This window comes from Pangasianodon hypophthalmus, chromosome 23, assembly GCF_027358585.1.
Source record: "Pangasianodon hypophthalmus isolate fPanHyp1 chromosome 23, fPanHyp1.pri, whole genome shotgun sequence".
In the NCBI taxonomy this organism is placed as follows: domain Eukaryota; kingdom Metazoa; phylum Chordata; class Actinopteri; order Siluriformes; family Pangasiidae; genus Pangasianodon; species Pangasianodon hypophthalmus.
In genome coordinates, this window is record NC_069732.1 from 18592686 (window position 1) to 18615930 (window position 23245).

The 23245-nt window shown below is 40.3% G+C and overlaps 1 protein-coding gene across 1 annotated transcript in view; it reads right to left on the reverse strand.

Moving 5' to 3' along the window:
• Positions 1 to 13643, reverse strand: part of pde4a (phosphodiesterase 4A, cAMP-specific) — a 57632-nt gene extending 43989 nt beyond the window's left edge. The window contains exon 1 of the mRNA XM_026929895.3: positions 12268 to 13643. Coding sequence (XP_026785696.3) covers positions 12268 to 12560 — 293 coding nt within the window. The 5' untranslated portion in view covers positions 12561 to 13643. The remainder of the gene's footprint in view (positions 1 to 12267) is intronic.
• Between the last annotated feature and the right edge of the window lie 9602 nt (positions 13644 to 23245).

Sequence of the window (23245 nt, forward strand, 5' to 3'; positions counted from 1 at the left end):
CATTAGGTCATCTGGCTGGTAGAAGGCAGGAAGCACAATTTCTCACACCAGCATACAGCTCAGACATACACACCTGCTGGATATATAATTTCTGACATCTTAAAGATGGTGGTTTACAGTCATGCTTCTAAAACATCATGCTTTGCACATTTTTGTGTTTTCCCCACTGTAACATACAGTTTGTGACTCAGCTCATGAACAATATATAATAAATATGCATGCATGTGGAAATTCATTAAAAGTTAGAAGTTATGGAATTAAGAGCCCTCGGTTCCAGAACTTTTGTGGCTCATCTCTGTATTTCTTTGTGAATTCCAAACTGGTCCTCTGACTCTTAGTGCTGATGAGAGGTTTGCATCTTGTGGTTTGGCCTCTATATTTCTGCCCCAAAGTTTTCTTTAAACGGTGGATTGTGATACTTCACCCCTGCCCTGTGGATCTTGTTGGTGATGTTACTGACTGTTGTTTTTGGGTTTTTCTTCACAGCTCTCACAATGTTTCTGTCATCAGCTGCTGTTGTTTTCCTTGGCCGACCTGTTCCATGTCTGGTTGTTAGTACACCAGTGGTTTCTTTCTTTTCAGGACATTCCAAATTGTTGTATTGGCTATGCCTAATGCTTGAGCAATGGCTCTAATCGATTTTCCTTCTTTTCTCACCTTCAGAATGGCTCGCTTTTCTCCCATAGACAGCTCGTTGATCTTCATTTTGGTTTATCCTTTTTAACAACAAATGCAGCTTTTACAGGGCTCAAGCCAAGAGTAGATATTCAGAGCTATTAAGTGTTTAAACAATCAATCTAACAGAGCACATCTGGGCAACAAGAAACACACATCAGTCACCTGTTCCAATATTGCTCAAGGGTCTCACCTCAGTCATGGTATTGAGGGTGGGAGAGAGCGCTGGCCATTCACTCCCCCCACCTACAATCCCTGCCAGACCCGAGACTCAAACCCACGACTTTCAGGTTCACTTTCTGGGTACAAGTCCAACTCTTTATCCATTAGGCCACAACTGCCCCACGACTGCCCCATGATGTGTGGATTCAAACAAAAGGTGCCACATCTCAATGTAATTATCAGTTATTGAATGTTGAATTTCTGATCTGTTGTTTCATCATTCATCTTTTGATCTCAATCCCTCTTTGGACTTCATTTGATATGAACAGTTTTGATACGATGGCTTTGGACTACAAGTGCTTTGATAGCTTTAGGACTGCAATTCCCATGAACAGTTTTGCACTCAAGTCTCCATCAGTGGACAGTTGATAACTTATAAAATAGACTTCATGTGTAAATTATAATCAATTTTCATAGTTACACAATTGCACTTTTTGCCCATGTAGTACACAGTTATAGAAGGGATTTATTTATAATTGCACTATCCGTTGCACCCAGATGAGGATGGGTTCCCTCTGGTTCCTCTCAAGGTTTCTTCCTCATATTGTCTCAGGGAGTTTTTCCTCACCACCGTCACCTCTGACTCGCTCATTAGGGATAAATTCATACATTTACAATTTATATCCTGAATTTATATATTTCTGTAAAGCTGCTTTGTGACATTGTTAAAAGTGCTATACAAATAAAATTGAACTGAAATTGAATTGAATCCCAAATGGCTTCATTGTATAGCAAAAACAAAAGAATTGGCCTTGGCTTTCAGAAATTACTGTATACTCAAAAGGTTTTATTTTGTTTGCGATGTGTTTTTCGAATAGTTTTTCAGTCTTATATATTGATACTGTCTTGCTTTTTAAATGAGAATATATGGAAACAGCACATTTGTTAATTGAACAAGACTTTCACATAATCACTCTGCACAGCCAGTGGCACTCCTTTCATCATTGCACAAAGATGACAGGTGTAGATTCGGTGTGACGTCACTTTACCACGCCTGAGCTGGCGGCTATGTGCCTTAAGCTGTGGAGCCACAAAGAGTCAGGCACTGACCTAACTCTCACTTCACATCTGTCATACACAGCCATGTGACATAGGCATGGAGAAAGGAGGACCACAAAAGTGTTTGAACACAACAATAACAGCAACAAAATAATTGTTTTTTTGCAAACAGAAATTGTCTTTAGGAACCATTGTTAGGATTTTGCAGGGCAAAAGGCAGTAGTTCCCAAAGTGTGAGGCGCACCCCCCTTGGGAGGATGGAAATGGAATGAGAGCGTGAAGGGCGTGAGAAATAAAGTGCACTGTATTGGGGGAAAAGCTAGATTGCAAATTGTAAAAAAAAAAAAAAAAAAAAAAAAAAAAAAAAGGTAATGAAAGAAAGATGGATGAAATGTAGAAATAATGGTTACAGAACTGAGCATTGAAACAGCTTGTATACTGTATGAATTCATGTTTTTACTGTGTTCATGTCCCAAGCCAGCCCTTTTTGTTGTTGTCGTTGTGGGTTTTTTTTTTTTTTTTCTTTCCCCAATTTGGTCTTGGTTAGCGCTTCCTATCATGACAGCTACCAACTGGGGAGGATGAAGGTTAACACATGCTTCCTCAAGACACATGAACTTTTCAAACTTCTGCTCATTCTACGGAGCAGCAAAGCACATATCGAGGAAAGCTCTATCTACCCTTTAAGGTGTGTGATAAGTCTTGTTGAACCATGCATTTTATTTCATACTTTAATGTGAGGAGCAAGCAGTACAGAGAGCACTAATCTCTCGGCTTGCTGTAAGACAGTGTGGCTATCTGAATAAATCAGTTCACAAAGACAATTAAATGACCACTATGACCCAACCCCTGTCCTTGTCATTGCAGCCAACAGGAAACACCAAGGGCTCCTCATCATGGCACAGCTAATCAGATTTACAATGCTTTTGCCAGCAAGCCACATGAGATCTGTCTGAATTTAAGGTCTTGAATTAATTTTTGTTCACTGGTGGTGGGGCTCTGAACTGGAAATTGTACACATTTCAAATAGCTCTGCTAATTAAACAAAGCATTAAAACAGGCTGTTTGCGACAGGGGGCTGTGTGAGAGCCATTGACTGCTATATTTCTGTCTCTAAGGGTTTTTTCTATGTTTTTGCCTGGCTGGTGAGTTATAATAAAAGTGCTGTTGTGGGCTTTGATGTATAGCGAAGGACAGGATGAAACGCTGTGTACAGTGGTGGTGCCATTAACTGGATGTGCCCAAGGGGGCCATCGAGAAGCAATAAGCAAATTTCTAATGGTGGCCAGCTTATTCAGACACTGGAGCAAGGATTATTCACAAATAATGGAAATGGAGAAATGTTAGTCTATGAGGACAATGGAGGAAAAAAGAAAAGATAGACTTAAAGATGTGTTATTAACTCAGTGGTAAATACAGGAGACAGCACCAGAGCGAGAGTATAAGCCACAATCTGACTCGGATCCATCGAGAAGAAAAGCAGAAAAAGCAAAGACAAAAGGAGAACAGAGGAATAGGAAGCTGGAGAAACGGGAAATCAGACAAAATTGCATGAGAAGGAGGAGAGAAATGCGGTAAGGGATTACGACAGAGATTGAAGTCAGTAATTATGGAGAACAAAGACTCCTATAGGGTGTGTAATTAGAAAACAAGGAGCTGAAAAGAGGCAGCAAGATGTTCAATGAGGAACAAGCAGCCTCAGATCCAGACTGCATGTACACAAGTGACACCCTGATGAATGAGTGTTGAGGGAGTTGTAGATCCACTACCAATAATAAGACAGGAAGAAGAGAGCATAAGAAACAGCACATTCTGCCCTAATGCATGAGAAGGTGATTTCTATGAATAGAGATTACAGGAACAACCTATGGAGATGCATAAACCTTTCACCTTTGGCCAAGGCTATATAGGTAGAAAAAAGTTCCTGAAGAGGCTTTAAAATTCAAGGTTGAAACCTGAGCGAGAGAAAACAAAGCTGTGTGAAAGAGGCATTCATCAAGGCAATTATCCTGCTGACATGAACATTAGGTTATAGTTAATGGGCTCTAAGGTTTTTTTTTCCACTTTGAACAATACGTGAATCACACGGTGTGAGCTAATTAACCGCAGGTGTGTCCAATTGCTTAAACAAATCTGATAACAAGCTAACAAGCTGCTGAACATTTAGATAAGTGGGTTTCCATCCATTTGTCTTTATGTAAATTTTAAAATTGTGCATAAGAATAATACCTGAATAATATTTTATACTGGGCTGAGGTGAAGTCATCAATACAATAACCCGTGATAAACAAATGATATTTGCTACATGTTCCAGTTTCTCCATGACTGGAGCGTGTTTGGCTAGTGCTCTTTTGATTATCTAATCTTTGCTGCATCCTCTTCAAAATATTTGCATAACAGTTGTTGATGGAAATGCGTAATGGTTTGTATTTTCATTTGGATGATGGACTTTTTTCTTGAAAATCAGGGACAGTTACATTTAAAAATGCCACACTGATAACAGCAACATATGTTAGATGAAAGATTCTAACTTATTCTGTGACATATCACCTCTGGGCTCTGAGACATCAGAAATATAAATCAACTTCACACTGAACAGCTAATAAAATGCGTGTGGCTCGACATGTCATAACAACACACTGTACATCAGGGAATTAAGACTTCATTTTGCCTTTTTGGGGAAATGTATCTATTTTACACGTCCACAAAATGAGTAACCATAGCAACAGAACTGCAGGCTGAACGGTTCCTCTGTTCAATGTCGGTCATTCTTTTTTTTTTTTTTTTAAATATCAGTAAGTTCCCAGATTACACTGGGGCACAGCCCATGAATAATTACCTCCGCACGCATGTACAAATGAGGCTGTATAATGTGTTTAATAAATGTCTAGTGCAGTCAAAGAATTCATAGCTTTTAGTATGTTCACAAGTGCAGTATGTAGAAAGGTCTGCATTTCCCATGATCAATAGCGCCTGTTCATTTATATATATATATATATATATATATATGGTGTACACAAATGTGTATGTGCCAGAAGGTACAAAATTATCAAAGGTGACACGATATAAACTGATTCCTATTCCACACACTTGAGCTGAGCTTTTGTGAAGGGGAGAGCCTCAAAAACGTACGCATGAAAGTACAAATGTATCTACCAGACAATACATATCACTCTATTTTTAAAGAAAAGAATTAGTGGAATATTCATTCAAAGCAAAATATTCAGCATAACTGAATGCAAGGACTCAATCAGATCCTGTTACTACATCATATTTTCTAGAGAAGCTGCAATTGTGTAAACAAAAAAATCCAGTAGTTTTAAAATCTTTCGAATGTCATGAATTCCACAATGACCAGCTGCAGTATTAGCATGGCACAGAGCGGGAAATGATTGTAGCGACCTCTAATAACAGGGTATCGTTTAAGCATTGGCAGTGCAGTCCCATCTTCATTTCTCACATCTGTATGGGTTGGTCAGGATAAGACCCAGGAAATAAGAAAATGACATACACAGGCATACAACAGGTCCTGAAGGAGAGATGTCATGTCAGTTGTCAGTTGACCTTTGAGTTCAGTCGATGCTATCACCTTATGTTACACACAAAGACACCATAAATATCATTACCTACAAGGTCACACACTGCTCACACCCTCTGGAGCTGGGAAGGACATGTGAAAGCCTTCATATTCTAACACAAAGACACCACTACATTTCATAATATGTTGTGTATATTCATGTCCAGCCTTACTAATAAGCTGCGTGTCGTTATTAATGAGCTTACTGAGCAGTCTTGATATTGATCATTTTATCTGTCACACTCATTGAAGCACATTCATTAATAATTTCTGGCAGCCTACAGCTACACTATTGTGTGTGTTGTTTACACCATTGTTACTCTGCTCTTGACATTTCTGTGCAACCGCTCTATTGTACTGACTTTGCACAGCTGAACGGCAGTTCTTTTTTTCTCCTACCCAGCCTTCTATTATTTAACCAAGCCTTTTCATTCTTATATTGTCTCCGTACATTCTCTAACACACAGTAGTCTATAACAGTGTAAATATAATGAACATGACCTGTACAGTATATTGTATGGTGTATATACCGTGGCATGTGTATGAGTCTAATCTCTGTGGACTTTGTACTGTATATGTGTTGCTGATTGAGTGAGGGCTCGTTGTCCCTGTACTCATCTTTACTGGAAAATGATTTCTGAAAGCTGCAGTATGACTGAAAGTGATGGCTGACAGCAGCAGCGTTTCTAAAAGCTGTAAATGTTCATATTCCAGATTGCTGCTTGTACTGGGCCACATATTTATTAAACCAAGTGCAATTAAAAGCTCTCTTTTTGTGCCAAAGTACTGATGTGGATCCTGAGATAGACTTACTCTGGACCTGTATCTTCATCTCCCAAGTCACATTCCTTCTGCCTGTTCTACTCCTTTTACTCCTTTTCTCTTTTCTACTCATTTCTCTTTTCTATTCCTCCTCACTGTTCTACTCCTTTTACTCCTTCTCTCTGTACTTCTCCATCTCTCTGTCCTACTCCTCTTCCCTGTTCTATTCCTTTCACTCCTCTCTACTTCTTCTTCCTGTTCTACTCCTCCTCTCTGTTCTACACTTTCTCCTTGTTCTACCCCTTTTACTCCTTTTCTCTTTTCTACCCATTTTCTCTTTTCTATTCCTCCTCCTTGTTCTACTCCTTTCCTTTCTCCTTCTCCCTGTTCTACACTTTCTGTCTATTCTACTCCTCCTCTCTGTACCTCTCTTCTTCCCTGTACTTCTCCTTCTTCTACTCCTCCTCTCTGTTCTACTCCTTCTTTCTGTTCGACTCTTTCTCTCTATTCACCTCCTTTACTCCTTCTCTCTCTTCTACTCCTTCTCCCTGTACTTTTCCTTCTCCCTGTACTTCTCTCTCTTCTACTCCTTCTCCCTGTAGTTCTCCTTCTCTCTGTTCTACTCCTCCTCTCTGTTCTACTCCTTTTGCTCCTCTCTACTTCTTCTCCCTGTTCTACTCCTCCTCTCTGTTCTACTCCTTTTGCTCCTCTCTACTTCTTCTCCCTGTTCTACTCCTCCTCTCTGTTCTACTCCTTTTGCTCCTCTCTACTTCTTCTCCCTGTTCTACTCCTTCTCTCTTCTACTCCTTCTCCCTGTTCTACTCCTTCTCTCTTCTACTCCTTTACTCCAGTTTTACTCCAATTTAGAAAGTCTCCTATTAACCAGCAGCTGTATATAAAACCTGTTACAGCTTTTATCTGCTGCCCACGCAGTAATGCCAAGTTCTTCAGTGTGATCTGAGTAGAAGTACTTGATTCTGCTACATAATCATGTAACCACTTCATTTGCTGGCATGTCGCTTGGTGTGTTCTGCTGCCATCTTTTTCTCTCTATATAAAAAATAAAAAAAATAATGAGCCAGTTGCATTCTCCCCTGGACTCAGACAGCACACAGCACAGCTAGGATCTGAAAATAAAGCACCGCACTGCCAAGCGTTGCCTTGGCCAGGTTCACCACTCAGGGGCTGCTATAAATACAACAGAAATTACTAACTGAGAAACAAACACATCTGACAGAAACCAAAGTAAAGGGAGAAAGTTTGAGTCCCAGTTGATATCATGGACCTCCAGAATTTAATTGAAAACTGTCACCACTTTTCCACCAGACTGATACACACATACAGTACACCAGTTACTTCTCACAGTATGCCCTTCCAATCTTCACATCTGGGAAGAACCACATGCTCCTCAGACTGCACAAGGGCCACAGCACAAGACACAGTCAGTGTTCCAACTCTTTTCAGCGAAAAGTAGCTAAAGAACGCTCAAAACACTGCTAGAAGTCACCAAATGATATCATAGACTAATCTGCATATTCAATGGTTCATCACTGGCATATAAAATTATAAACAAGGGTATATGATGAAGTAACAGAAGACACTTAATATAGAAGAGAATAGTATAGTATATACTATATAATAGATTTTAATATCAGAAAATAATATCACAATGTAAAATAATATATTATCTTATAGAAAGAAGTCATATTTGTCAAACTAACTTTTTTACTCATTTACAAAATTCTACACCTTCCGTCAAAAACACAGACAAAAAGAAGCAGTGATAGTCAGGAGCTGTGAATTAGACATGAAGGAAACAGTTACTGACTGACTCTCTTATATTACTATTAAATACTGTATATCCAAGAAGAGAGATTAAAACAAAGAACACAGCATGTGGGACAAACAACAGGGATAAGTGATTGGTCATTGGAAATAATAGTGATCAGGGATTAGTTGATGGGAACATAAGCTCGCACAAACCTAACTCATCAGGCTTTACACACTGGTGGTGAGTAGAGCGATCCTGCTGTCAATTCGTATAACAGCAATACCAGCCATACTGAGTGCAGGACAGTCTCTAACATCTGCTCAAAAAGTCACTGGATTTGTTGCTACGCTCGTATTTTTCCAAATGAAGTTGCTATAGGGGTCTAAAATGTCACAGAATTTAGCAGTGAAGTCTCTAAGTTTGCAACAATGGACACAGTGTCAGAGAGAGAGAGAGAGAGAGAGAGAGAGAGAAGGAGAGAGAGTATGTCTGCTGCTCTGATTGTTTCAGATTGGCTTAGATCAGCTCTCCTGATTGCACTGTGACTAGACACACTCCTGAGGCTTTGGGTTCCACCAGATTTGTAAAAGTCATTCACCTTCAAAGAACAGCTTTGTTCAAGGCTATGATGATAATCCTGTTATCTTAAGAAATGAAAAGATTTTTTGTGACTTTTTGACTTTGCCTCGTGTGTCTCACAGGGCAGGACATGAGCCATGGCTGTCGAGATTGGGTGAGCAGATGTGTGAGAGGCCACATCACTCTTGAGCAGTCTAAGAGTAGCCCCGGGCTTTAAGCAGCAGATGACATGCGAGGAGCACTGATCTCGACCTGCATGTTAGTCAGGCTCCTTATATGCAGCTAAGACACCCAGCATCATCTTAATAAATGGAGAAGATAGATAAAATAAAAAAAAAATTTAACCTGCACAATGGAAGTTCTCCCTCCACCCACCCTGTATGTGAGTGTAGAGGTGACGGTGCTGATTAGCATCCTCTGCTATGCAGCACCCTCCAGTCACACACCCACACATGTACACTCAAACTCTAATGCTAAATACACGTTACATGTAAATGAAGGCACACACACAAACACACACACATTGTACAGTTGCACAGCATGAGCAGAACAAAGGTGTCAGCACTGAGGGTGAAAACTCCTCTTTTGGCTTATTTTGAATTTCACAATAGCGTGATAGAACAGGTCATTATAGGCTGGAAAATGCTTCCCCTTAATAAGTTAGAGAGATATGACAGCTACGTCAATCAAATGTGGCACCTCAAATGTGACACACGTCAGTCACTTATTCAAAAAGATTGTTGATACTGATTGTTGTTACATTGCTTAAAATTTATGATCAAGTCTACAGTATCCTTTACCCGGAGGTGGGAGTGTACTTTATTACTACACTGAAGTGGCATAGTTGGGGATTTGTACTTTACCTAAATATAACTCCTTCTTTTCATTCAGACCTTCCAACTACTTATATATTTCAAAGTTTTGACTTGTTTTGTTCAGAAAAGTACATTTCAATAACTATATTTACAACATCCAATTAAATCCATAAATACAGTTTGTATGGATATGACAACCAATCATCTTTGTGCAGGGGCTGCCTTTTAATCTCATCCACTCTTCATACAGTGAATTTATTAAATTTTTTAATGAGATAAGTTTCTTTTTTCCATTAAAGAAATTTATCTCATTTAAAAAACTGAACAAATTCAAATTCAAAGTAATAGTGATGTGGAGTGAAATTCTTCAATTATGTTTCAATAAACTTTATTGCAAAAAAAACTTTTATGCAAGTAAAGCCAAGGTACAAATGTTAAACCTCACAGTTAACTCTAACCTTTGTAACTTTAGATAACACAGATATTCATAGATAGCCATGCAAATATAAATTCACATTTGTGGAAAAAAGAAATCTAATTTACTTTAGAGTAATTTAAGTTAAATACATGAGTCCATTTATGAGTGGACACTTTTTTACCACTGAGTTAAAAATTGAGCACACATTTTGAGTACACAATACTTTCACCTAAGCAGGATTGTTTTTGTAGCCTCCTGTTTCCTTTATTACTGTTAAGAAAAAAGAAAATCACAATTCCTGAATGATTCGATTTTTTTTTTAGCTTTTAGCTAGCCAGAACAAAATGTATAGGCTACAAAGTGTGCAGAGTGGCTTATAGCTGCATTCAACTTACCTCAGTGGGAAGAAGGAACTCAGATTTATGTCATTTTCAATCTCCATTTATTCGAGCTACAAAGTGGGGAAAAAAAACCACAGACGCCTCCATGTTCGTCTTTTGCTAGCAACAAGCTAGCCAGCTAACTGTGATGAGTGATGTATATTTTCCTAGTGTTACAGATTTAATAAGTGAATGTGTCTGTGTGTTGATTTATCTAAAGCACTTGTATATGCAGTATACATCATTTAAAGGTAAGAGGTGCTACTGTGTTTACTGTTCATGCTGTGCGCGGCCATATTGATTTGACATCACTTGCTGAACTCAGGGTTGAGGAGACCGTCCCGAGCTCCCGAGTAGGAATTCCACGTTTAGGAGGCGTTTCTTTGATTTTTCCTAGTTGGAGGTCGAGTTATGACATTTAGTCGAATGCAGCATATAAACTAGACTACATTATCTGGACAGTGCTGCTTAGTCAGTCAGTAAACCCACTGAAGGCACACTCACCCCTATTTCACATGATTATGATACACACACACACACACACACACACACACACACACATGCACACACTTCTCTCTTCCTCCATTGGGCCGCCCACAGTAAGAGCAGGGCAGGTAGAGTCACCACGGCTGCACTAGTGCCTGAACTGCCTGTAAGTGTGGCCTGCAGCCTGGAATACAAATCAGTATCCTGATTCCAGTGAGCCGGAGTTGGACACACTCCCATGAGCCGGCTGTGTGTGCCGTCTGTGCCTGGGCACAACCTGGTAGGAAAGAAGCCAGGCTCCAGGCACTTGGCCTCCCCCTGGCCTCTCACAGTGCTACTTTATTACTGTTGTATTTCATTACTGAATTACTGTATTACTCCCCCTCTTTGCCTACAGCGGGGGTTTCTGTGGAGATGTACAGTACACGCACCGCACAACAGCGATACACAAATGCAGGACACTACACCCACACTCATTCCTTTAAGAGAACAAGGACGCATACATAAACGATATATAGATGTGAGACTTAAATAAGTCTGGCATAGAAATGTACAAGGACGTCTGGCTAATCACATGCCAAAGGAATATGCAAAGGAGTGAGAACTGAATTTGTAGGTAATATAACAGGATACAAACCTTTTGTAATGGTGGATACACACAGAGGCAGGTGTGAACGCCTCAGCAATCGATCTGAATGATAATGTGAAAGACTGCGTGATAATATTTTGGATGAATTATTGCAAATGTAACATCCATTACTCTGATCTATTTTATCAACCCATAGATTAGGATCATACAGTTTATCAAACATATTAGGATCAAAGATGAATGTAGCATACTGTTAGCTATTTAAAAAAAACCTTTATGTGTCAGAGAGCTTTAGTATAAAGCTGGATTTGAGTCCAAAAATGATCTATCGCTTCGATTATTTACAGAAAGCCCTCTAAAGACAGGCTGTAAAACTTATCATGTGTTTGCGCCCAGGGATTCGCACCACTGCATTTAGACCCACTTTAGATTCGCTTGGGTTGGTCAATGACAGGCGATTCATCCACGAGTCGATTCTTTTTGAACCGTTTGAATTCACTCGTTTAAGTGAGTCGATGGAAACGATTCCCAAGCAAGAAAGAATCTCATGGGTTTTTTGTTTTGTTTTGTTTTTTCATGTACATATAAAACGACCCTGATCTTGATCAGGTTAACAGTATATATATATATATATATATATATATATATATATATATATATATATATATATATATAGTCAGTGTGTTCCACGGTGGGCACATCAACATTAAATCCCGCATATTTCAGTGATCTGACATTTCGTGAGATCTTTAGTGCCCTCACATATTTCCAGATGAATATTTCCAGATGAACCGACACTTGGAAAGAGTCGAATGTAAAGCTGAATCTTTAGTGTCAGTCACTCGTTGCGCTCGGAGTGCATCACTCTGGAGAACCGTTCCGGCCCGTTACGCGTTACGCATCACTGGAGAACCCACGCGCCCCGCCTGATAAAGCTAAAGCGCTCATGGTTTAACCCTTAACATACAAACACGTGACCAGTGTCTTCTCTTACCGTTTGTTCCCAGCACAGTTCCCGGTGGATGTGCTTGTGGTACCCTGGAAGGAGGATGGCCAGGACATGCGGGACTTCTTCAGCCCGGGCCGGTCGCTCGTGTCCATGGCGTCTGCGCGCTCCATGTGCGGGTGATGATGGCGGTCAGTGTCGGAGTAGCCGCGGTGTTTGATCCGGATCGGAGTCCGCGGTTGTCTCCAGAGGTGCTGAGGAGGCTTCAGGGTCGCCTGTCCTTCCCGAGGCACCGGCAGCGAGAGGGACAGGCTCTTCTTAGAGCACGGTGGCACTTCCATTATAGTGCAAATCAGAAAGAACTGTTCAGATAAACGTACTGTAGGAAATCAATCCTTTATGACTATATATTCTCCTAAGTCAAAAAGAAGACCGTGTGCGGTCCATGGCTGGCTCTTCTCCATGTGCGGCAGTGAAATGTTGAGGAACTAAAGTCCAAGGCAGTTAGGATAGTATTATGTGCTTTTTCTTTCTTTTGTTTCTCTTCAAAAACCGAGACAGTATCACAAAATCACACAGACAAAGTCAGATAAATGCTGAAACTGATCACAGTGTACGGACAACAGGTGAAGGCGCTCTGTTATCCAGACTCCTGAACATGTGGACGGGGAGGAAAGTCACAAGTTGCGCTTCAGGAAAAGCCTTCGGCACGTTCATTACACACACACCACACACACACCACATACACACCACACACACCACACGCGCGCGCACACGCACGCATGCACGCACACCCACACATACACACACGATATCTCTGCTGAAGTTTGTCTCCGCGCGCGGCGAATCGTTCATTTACGGCGCAGGTTATTTATTTATTGCTTTTTTATTTTCTGTCAGTCTTTTTTTTTTATTGCAGAGTCGCATTCAGAGCGCTCGCGCTGCTCCGCGTGCTGTGTGCCGGTCCTTTATTGCTGCTGCTGCTGATGATGATGACAGCACATGTCTGAGTCGCTCCAAATCACTCCAGGTGGAGCCATGGAAATAATAAGAATAATATTTATTTATTAAAAAAAAAAAGAAAGAAAAAAGAAAAGTGCGCTGAGGGAAAGGTGAGCGGAGATTAAAAGTGGCGCTCGCGGTCCGCAGCTTCTCCGTCCACCTCCATGTGAAAGCTCCGCGCGCGCAGGTTCATGTCATGAGCGACTCGAGATGTGCAGCCCGGAGCGCAGCGCGCGTGGGATGCGCCCGAAATCCATCAGCGCCTTCTCCTGCGCGTTTTTCCTGATTTTAAGCTTTAAAAAACATCGCTTCCGCTAAAGCTCTGGCGAAATGAATCCTGACTCGAGGTCCTGCAGTTCTCAGTTATTTTATTCCTCGTGTTCTTACTAATGTCGCTCAGGATTCAGGATTCCGTCATATCTCTCTCTCTCTCTCTCTCTCTCTCTGTGTGTGTGTGTGTGTGTGTGAGTGTGTGAGTGAGTGTCTCCGCCTACTTTGCTGAAACTGAGCGTGCATTAGGACGTGCCATCGCCGCGGGTTTGGTTTGTCGGGGTGAGGATGATGGGATTTGCGCTCGCGGTCGGCGGTGCTCTTCTCCCCGGTGTGGACCCTCCTGTGGAGCGGAGCTTCAGAGAGATGATGGAGATTCATTCAGCACTTGGAGTCTGCCTGAAGCCTCAGAGACACACTGCTAAACAGGATACTGATCTCTCATGAGCAGAGCGGTGCAGAGGGTCAGGAGTAAAGCCGGTGTATTGCCATGGTGTGTGTTTGTCGCAGTGTTGTACAGTAACACACTTCTGTCTCCTCTTACTGTCTCACCACAAACATCAGCAAGCTCTGCATTTATTACAGCAAGCAGCTGTCTGTCTCCTCGGCATTCACACACACGCTAAGATATCAGATCTACACGTTTAGACGAATGAAAACTGAATCATTGATACAGAGGGTAACAGCTTTATAAATAAACTTCATATCAGCACCGACACCTTCCACATCAGACCACATCAGACCACATCCATACCCATCCGGGATTTTTCTGTAAAATCTATTAAGCTTTAAGATGATTTAAAAAACATGAATAAATAACTGAAACACTTAAAGAAATACAGGAAAAAATACACAGCGAAAAACACAACTTAGACAAAAATTATTATTATTATTATTATTATTATTATTTAATTTTTTTCTTTCATTAATATTATAATTTTTTATAATGTAAAATATAAAAAACAATCCTAACAAAAAAAATCTTTTCCACTTTTTACAGGATTGGATCAAATTCTTTCATCACAGTTTTTCACTGGTATCCAATCCACCATTTAAAAAAAGATTACAAGAAGATCAGGTGATTTCTCTGGTCTTCAGCTGTCCAGTTTGTGAGAGTCGGTGCCCATGATAGCCTCAGATTCTTGTTCTTAGCTGACAGAAGTGGAACCTGATGTGGTCTTCTGCTGTTGAAGCTCATCCACCTCAGGGTTTGATGTGTTGTGCATGCCGAGATGCTTTTCTGCTCACCGCAGTTGTAAAGAGTGATTATTTGAGTTACTTTATCTGACTATATACCTATTAAAGTGTACAGTGAGTATGTGTCTGTTTGTGTGTGTGTATATATATATATATATATATATATATATATATATATATATATATATATATATATATATATACACACACACACACAAACACACACACACAGTTAGGTCCGGAAGTATTTGGACAATGAGTTTTTGTGATTTTGCCTTTATACACCACCACAATGGATTTGAAATAAAACAATCAAGATGTGATGGAAGTGTAGACTTTCAGCTTTATTTTAAGACGTTCCACAAAAATACGGCATTTACCATTTAGGAATTACAGCCATTTTAAGCAAAGTACTTCCATTTTCAGGGGCTCAAAGGTATTTGGACAAAATGATATAATTGTAAATATAACCATAATTTTAATACTTGGATGAAAATCCAAAAAGGCAATGACTGCCTGAAGTCTGGAGCCCATCAATATCACCAAGTTTCCACTGAGTTTCCTCCCTGGAGATGATTTGCCAGGCCTTCACTGCAGCCACCTTCAGCTGCTGCTTGTTTGTGGGTCTTTCTGCCTTCAGTCTTGTCTTCAGTAAGTGAAAAGCAGCTCTATTGGGTTGAGATCAGGCGACTGACTTGGCCATTGAAGAATATTCCATTTCTTTGTCTTCAAAAAGTCTTTAGTTGCTTTCGCAGTATGTTTAGGGTCATTATCCACATCTTCTGTGGTCTTCCAGGCCTTTTGATGTTGTTGACCTCACCAGTGCTTTTTTTCTTTTTAAGAATGTACCCAACTGTTGATTTGGCCACACCTAAAGTTTTTGCTATCTCTCTTATAGATTTACAGTCAGGTCCATAAATATTGGGACAGTGACACAGTTTTGGTAATTTTGCCTCTGTACACCACCACAGTGGATTTGAAATGAAGCAGTCAAGATGTGACTGAAGCGTAGACTTTCAGCTTTAATTCAAGGGGTTTAACAAAAATATTGCATTAACCGTTTAGGAATTACAGCCATTTTTTACAGAGTTCCTCCATTTTCACAGGCTCAAAAGTAATGGGACAATTGACTGATAAGCAGTTTCATGGCCAGCTGTGGCCTGTTTCCTCTTTATATCATGATAAATTAAGGAGATAAAAGGTCTGGAGTTGATTCCAAGTGGTGAATTTGCATTTGGTAGCTGTTCATGGGAACTCTCAATATGCCGTCCAAAGAGGTGTTGATGCAAGTGAAGGAGGCCATCATTAGGCTGAAAAACCAAAACAGACCTATCGGAGAGATAGCAGAAACTTTAGGAGGGCAAAATCAACAATTTGGTACATTCTTAAAAAGAAGGAATGCACTGGCGAGCTCAGCAACACCAAAAGGCCTGGAAGACCACAGAAAACAACTAAAGTGGATGATTGCAGAATTCTTTTCTTATTGAAGAACAACCCCTTCACAACATCTAGCCAAGTCAGGAACACTCTGGAGGAGGTAGGCCTATCATTGTCAAAGTCTACAATCAAGAGCCACCTTCATGAACGTAAATACAGACGGTTTACCTCAAGATGCAAACCGCTGGTAACACACAAGAACACAAAGGCCAGATTAGACTTTGCTAAAAAACCTATAAAAAAAGCCTGACCAGTTCTGATGCAAGATTAACTTGTACCAGAATGATGGGAAGAAAAAAGTATGGAGAAGGAAAAGAAGGGCTCATGATCCAAAGCATACCACATCATCCGTCAAACATGTGGAGGCAGTGTTATGGCATGGGCATGTTTGGCCGCCAATGGAACTGGGTCACTGGGGTTTATTGATAATGTGACTGTTGATAGAAGCAGCAGGATGAATTCTGAAGTGTACAGAGCTATACTTTCTGCTCACATTCAGTCAAATGCTGCAAAACTGATAGGACAGTGCTTCACAGTACAGATGGATAACAACCCAAAACATACTGTGAAAGCAGCCCAAGAGCTTGGAAATTAAATGTTCTTAAATGGCCGATTCAGTCACCTGACCTCAACCCAACTGAGCTGCTTTTCACTTACTGAAGACAAATCTGAAGGCAGAAAGACCCACAAACAAGCAGCAACTGAAGATGGATGCAGTAAAGACCTGGCAAATCATCTCAAGGGAGGAAACTCCAGACTTCAGGTAGTCATTGACTGCAAAGGATTTACCTCCAAGTAATAAAAATAATCCTAATATTTATGATTATATTAGTTTGTCCCATTACTTTTGAGCCTGTGAAAATGGAGGAACTCTGTAAAAAATGGCTGTAATTCCTAAACGGTTAATGCAATATTTTTGTTAAACCCCTTGAATTAAAGCTGAAAGTCTACGCTTCAGTCACATCTTGACTGCTTCATTTCAAATCCACTGTGGTGGTGTACAGAGGCAAAATTACCAAAACTGTGTCACTGTCCCAATATTTATGGACCTGACTGTATGTTGTTTTTTCAGCCTAATGATGGCCTCCTTCACTTGTATTGAGATCTCCTTGGACTTCATATTGGTAGCTCCAGTCGAACAGCTGCCAAATGCCAACTCAATACCTGATATCAACTCCAGACCTTTTATCTGCTATATCTGCTTTATCAAATATGTCCCTCCATTTTCAAATAGTATACTCCGTACAAAGTAATTGGACAAACTAACATAATTATAAATATAAGGATTATTTTTAATACTTGGATGCAAATCCTTCAGTGATTGCCTGAAGTCTGGAACCCATGGACATCACCAAATGCTGAGGTTCCTTCCTTGAGATGATTTGCCAGGTCTTTACTGCAGCCGCCTTCAGTTGCTGCTTGTTTGTGGGTCTTTCTGACTTCAGTTTTGCCGTCAGTAAGTGAAAAGCAGCTCAATTGGGTCAAAGTTATCAGACATTTAAGGACATTCCATTTCTTTGCCTTAAGAAGCTCTTGGGTTGCTTTCGCAATATGTTTAGGGTCATTATCCATCTGCACTGTGAAGCGCTGTCCTATCAGTTTTGCAGCATTTGGCTGAATGTGAGCAGAAAGTAGCTCTATATGCCTCAGAATTCATCCTGCTGCTTCTATCAGCAGTCACAACATCAATGAACACCAGACCCTGTTCCCTTGGTAGCCATACACACCCATGCCATAACACTGCCTCCACCACGTTTGACAGATGATGTGATATGCTTTTGATCATGAGCCGTTTCTTTCCTTCTCCTTACTCTTCTCTTCCCATCATTCTGGTACAAGTTAATCTTGCATCAGAACTGCTCAGGCTTTTTTAGAGGTTTTTAGCAAAGTCTAATCTGGCCTTTCTGTTCTTGAGTGTTACTGGTGGTTTGCATCTTGAAGTAAACTCTCTGTATTTACATCCATGAAGGCGTTGCTTGATTGTAGATTTTGACAGTGATATGCCTACCTCCTCCAGAGTGTTCTTGACTTGGCTAGATGTTGCGAAGGGGTCTTTCTTCAACAAGGAAAGAATTCTGTGATCATCCACATTGTCATCATCCACATTGTCTTTTGGTGTTGCTGAGCTCATCAGTGCATTCCAATTGTTGATTTGGCCCTCCTAAAGTTTCTGCTATCTCTATGATAGGTCTGTTTTGTTTTTTCTCAGGCTATTGATGGCCTCCTTCACTTTCATCGACACCTCTTTAGACCACATATTGAGAGTTCCCATGAACAGCTACCAAATGCAAATTCAACACTTGGAATCAACTCCAGACCTTTTATCTGCTTAATTTGTCATGAATTAAGAAGGAGTGATTATACATTAAACATTAAATATCTAATGGCATGGTTGGTGCCATGAACGCAGCATAAATGTAATGCAAATATCTAATGGTATGGTTGTTGGTAGATGGGCTGGTTTGAGTACCAACAGTCACACAACACACAACAGTCTGTATAGTTTACAGTTAGCAGTTAGCAGCAGCTCTGTTTATCAGCAGTTGTTGAGAGAGATCAGAGAGATTGGTTTGAGCTGAAAGGAAAGCTACAGTAACTCAAATAACCACTCTTTACAGCTGTGGTGAGCAGAAATGCATCTCAGAATGTCTTACACAGTTTTAGAATGGGGTTCGTAATAAATATGTCAGTGAGTGCATCTCATACATGTACGTACAGTACTAAATCAACTTATTTCCTTAATGTAAAATCACTATCTTAATGTTGAAATATTGAAATTGCCCCTTGTGACAAATATCTTAAAAACTCATATATTTTTTTCTGTCTGCCCTATACCTGAAGTTTCACTGGCTAACCATGAAGTGTAGGCCTCCCTTATGCCACAACTAGCTAGCTAGCAAACTGCTAACTAGCTAGTGCGTCACTGACTACCAACGTTGGCTACTACTTTCAGTTTACATTTATGCTGCGTTCATGGCACCTTGTAAGTGGTAACATCATTTCTCACCTCGGCACATTCAAAGTGCAATGCAAAGTAAAAAAAAAAACATGGACACCTCCACGAAAGCGAGTCTTTTGTTTGCATTGTCAGAGCATGTAAAGCATAAGAAGTTACTTTAAGTTACTTTTCCAGTTACAGGTCTGAGAGGCTGTTGGTTCTGTTCTACTATATTGAACTTCAAACATTCGTGGTACATTTTGGACTAAAATTGCTGCACAGGAACAACAGCGGACAACAGCGAGTAGCTTTAGTTGTAGCTGCTAGCTTGATAGTGCTAGGCTACATGGGGATAAGTAAGTGACAGCACTTACAGGTTATCAAGGGCTTCATTTTAATGAAGAGTGGAGGTTTCTTAGAGACAATCTTGAAAAATATCCACTGACTTTCTGAACGAATTGTAACAAAATTATATTTAACTGTTTTAGTTTTAGTTTTACTTGCTAGAGAGTGATACTGCAGTTAATACCACCTTATAACATTCGCTACATGTTTGCAGATCAGACTGAACTACAATTGAAGTAACTTTAAAAATGTCTGTTATTTTGCAGCATAGTCTTGTAGGGCCTTATTGTTTTGTGTCATTTATCCCTCTGCTTCACCTGGCCACTTCTTGTTCATTCTTTAGTGCGACTGCATAACTTTCTGTTCAGGTTGTTTACGCATCATTTATAGGAACTGCAGAATTTGTCAGCCACTTGGCATCATAGGTGAAAAATAAGCGAAGGCCAAAATCAGACACAAGACAGGCCACCAGGATTTCTTCCGAATCTCGTGGTAACTATTCCAGGCCTGTAGTATACTGTATAAAGTATATTTATATTGTATTACATTATATTGTGTTATTATTATTATTATTATTATTATTATTATTATTATCACCATTAGGCCATGCTGTAATTTATATTTAAGTGAAATTATAGTACTGGAGCCCAGTTCTGTTTAATGCTCACTTGAACCAGAGGTGGGGGGATAATGCTCCCCAATTTAACCCCTGATTATAATACTCTAGTGTTGAGTTTGGCAGCACCTCATTAGATTGCACACTGGAAGTATTTGTCTGCAGATATTATACATGAGAACACCAGTGCAGAAAGAGTATTCTGGGTACTGCATAGGACCACTTATTCACATGAATCAATTAAGGAATCAAAGTAAATGTTCAACATTTCAGACTTAATATATATCACCCTGAGTTGCTCCTACAGTCTCTAAATTGGAAATGTTTGTTGAACAAAAAACAAATTACTACCAATTTAAAGAACATCACCTGAGGTCAAAGTTGACCTTACACTCCATTGCAACATTTTTGTATTGCTTGAGCTAATGGGAAAAAAGCAGATGAGTGGTTGGTTACCAAACACAGCTGCATGTTGTCAAAGTTGACTGTCTCAGAAGTCACTCTTTCATCCTGGAATTATGGGATTGAATAGTGCCAAGCACAACAACATAACATGGTTTCTTTCCAGGTACTTTTTGTAACTGGTTTTCTCCAGTCCTGCTGGAGTTCAGTGCTGCACTATAAATTCTGCATTCATGCCATTTAGATAGTTAAGAGATTCTCAGACTCTTAAGCTCTCTTTTTGTAGAAGAGACCTAAGGGAATTCCCCCGTCTGTCTGTCAGATAAATAGCATAATTAAAGTATCAAGGCTGATGAGTTTGCTTTGCCAGAAGGTCACACAAGACGCTTTATCAGGGACTGTTTTCTATTCTGCTATCATCAAACATTATTGAGTGCACTTTACTTCTCTCCAAAATGCACAAACATGAAAGGTGATCTACCCGTGTGGTGCCAAGAAAGGTTGTTAGTGTCAGCTCCTCCCATTTCAAAACTCCAGACCCAACGTCAGGAAATGACGGGAACTGGAACCTCCCTCTTTCCCCGGGGAAGGTGGGAGGAATTAAATATTAATGCTTTACCTTTATGCTGACATTGAAGAATGGGCCAGTGCATAAAACAGTGAGAGTGTGTTTCTCTGTGCACACTTCTCTAAATAAAGTGATGATACTGACAGCTGAATGCAGTCATGCTTCTGAGTAGGCCAAATGAATTGGTTCCTAGCAGGAAATGTTCCATGGTTTAGTCGCTGGGCTTTTACAAAAAAGAAACCAAATATAGCCTGTAATGGAGGAGCGTGTGTTCTGTAACTTAAGTCACAAGGCTGCAGTGGAGCTGAAACATTTAGTTCATCTCAGTTGCCAGTCCATTAACTACTCATTCAACCCTTTCCCCTCCCTTCTCCCAAACTAATCTTAGACAGCGTCTGCGTGTGTGAAGAAGTAAAGAGCAGTTTTCTGGAGGAGAGAAAACATCAGGCCATCTGCGGTTTTCAGCAGGAACAAGCTAAGTGGCCTAATTGCACTTTAATTGGATTGGAGAACTTGTGAAAGCCTGGATTTCAGATGGTACTTGATGGAGCCGGAGACAGGGTCGAGTGTCAGTGTGACCGCACACCCGACCAAGCGATGCTGCTGTTCACTCAACACCATTACACATCCATTCTCATTGGCTTATAGTCCATTATTATATCACGGACACTGTGCCTGCACCAAGGCATCTCAGTGTTTACTGTCAAGCCCTTGGAGTGTGGAATAACCAAAGCTCAGATGATGATTCATAAAATGCAGACATTATTTTAGACAAGAATAATGATGCATTCCGGCATTCTTACGTGTCTAGTGAGGAGAGCGTTAATGTTGCTGTGAGCACCTTTTATACATTACGGCAGCAGCAGCCTTCTGCCGGTGGGTATTTTGGAAAATCACAGGTTTCTGCAGCAGAGTCAACACGGGCGGTGCGCAGGGACTGTGTGGGTGGAAGAAGAGAGGGGTGGGGGTACATCAAAGGCAGAAATCTAAAATGTGTGACAAATTTGTCCACTGTGTTGCCTTGGTTCCCCTCTGGGAGAATGGGGGATACAGGCACAGTGCTCCATGATCTAAGAACAATCTCAGGCATATTTATAGCAATGGGGATGTGAGCTAAGAGCATGACACATAATAACAGGCATAGACATGCTTTTTAAGATCTGTTTTATTATTTTTATCTTTTGTCTCTGTGCAGCTAGCAAGAGAAGCCTATTAAAACACACAGCAATACTCTCCTGATACTGCTGCTTTTGTTGTGGTTCAGAAACGACCACTCACTGCAAAAAATGACATCAAGCGAAAACATCTTGCAAATAGTCACATGTATCTAGCATTTCCTATTATAACATTACAATAAACCAAATATACCACTATTAAACCCATTTCTAGACATTTTTACACATTTCAAGCTTTTTCAATTCCCAGATAATTTTGCTTCTTTCTAGAAATATATGGTTAAAATTAACAAAATTATCTGCCAGTAGAACCAGAAAATGTAACGCTTGAAATAAGTTAAAATGTCTAGAAATAAGTTGACCACTCTTATATTTGGTTTATTGTCTAATGATAGGAAAAATGAGATAACTCACAATATTCAAAATGTTTTTGCTTTATAACATGTCATTTTGCATAGTGTGCAGTGAGAATCTTGCCTTTTTGGAGCCACTTGTTTATTTATCTCGTTTGCTTATGTGTCACATCTCCACTAGACCTGCATCGTCAATTGGCTTGGCAGAGGCTAAGCAATCAGTGTGGCACATTAACCTAATTAGAGCCACGGAGCAGCAGTTTCCTGGAGTGGTCCTTGTTCCTAATTAAACTGTATAAAAGGCTTCGGAAAGACAGTAGAGGTGGACGAAGTCACTGAAAGTCAAGAGATGGAGAACATAACTCAGTGGCATAAAAAATAGCTAATCCAGGCCACCTGCCATTCCACTATAAATGTTCAAATGTCATTTAGGAATTAAATCAGTTGGAAAATCCTTTTTTTTGCCTTTAACATTTCTAATAATCTCTCCTTTTGCCATTTAGAAGGAAGGACCTAGTGGAAAAGGTAATTTAAATTCCTTCCACACCATTCAGTAGCCCTGCTCCCATCAACATTTTTTGCTCTCTGCACAGATACACTATCATCATCAAAATCTCGGCCTTTGGTGGTGACAGCAGGGTGCACACTGACTTTTTCCAGGCAGCTAGATCTCTGTGTGATGGCCTTTTCTCACCAGCCAAATCTATTTCCCCGCTGGTCCGG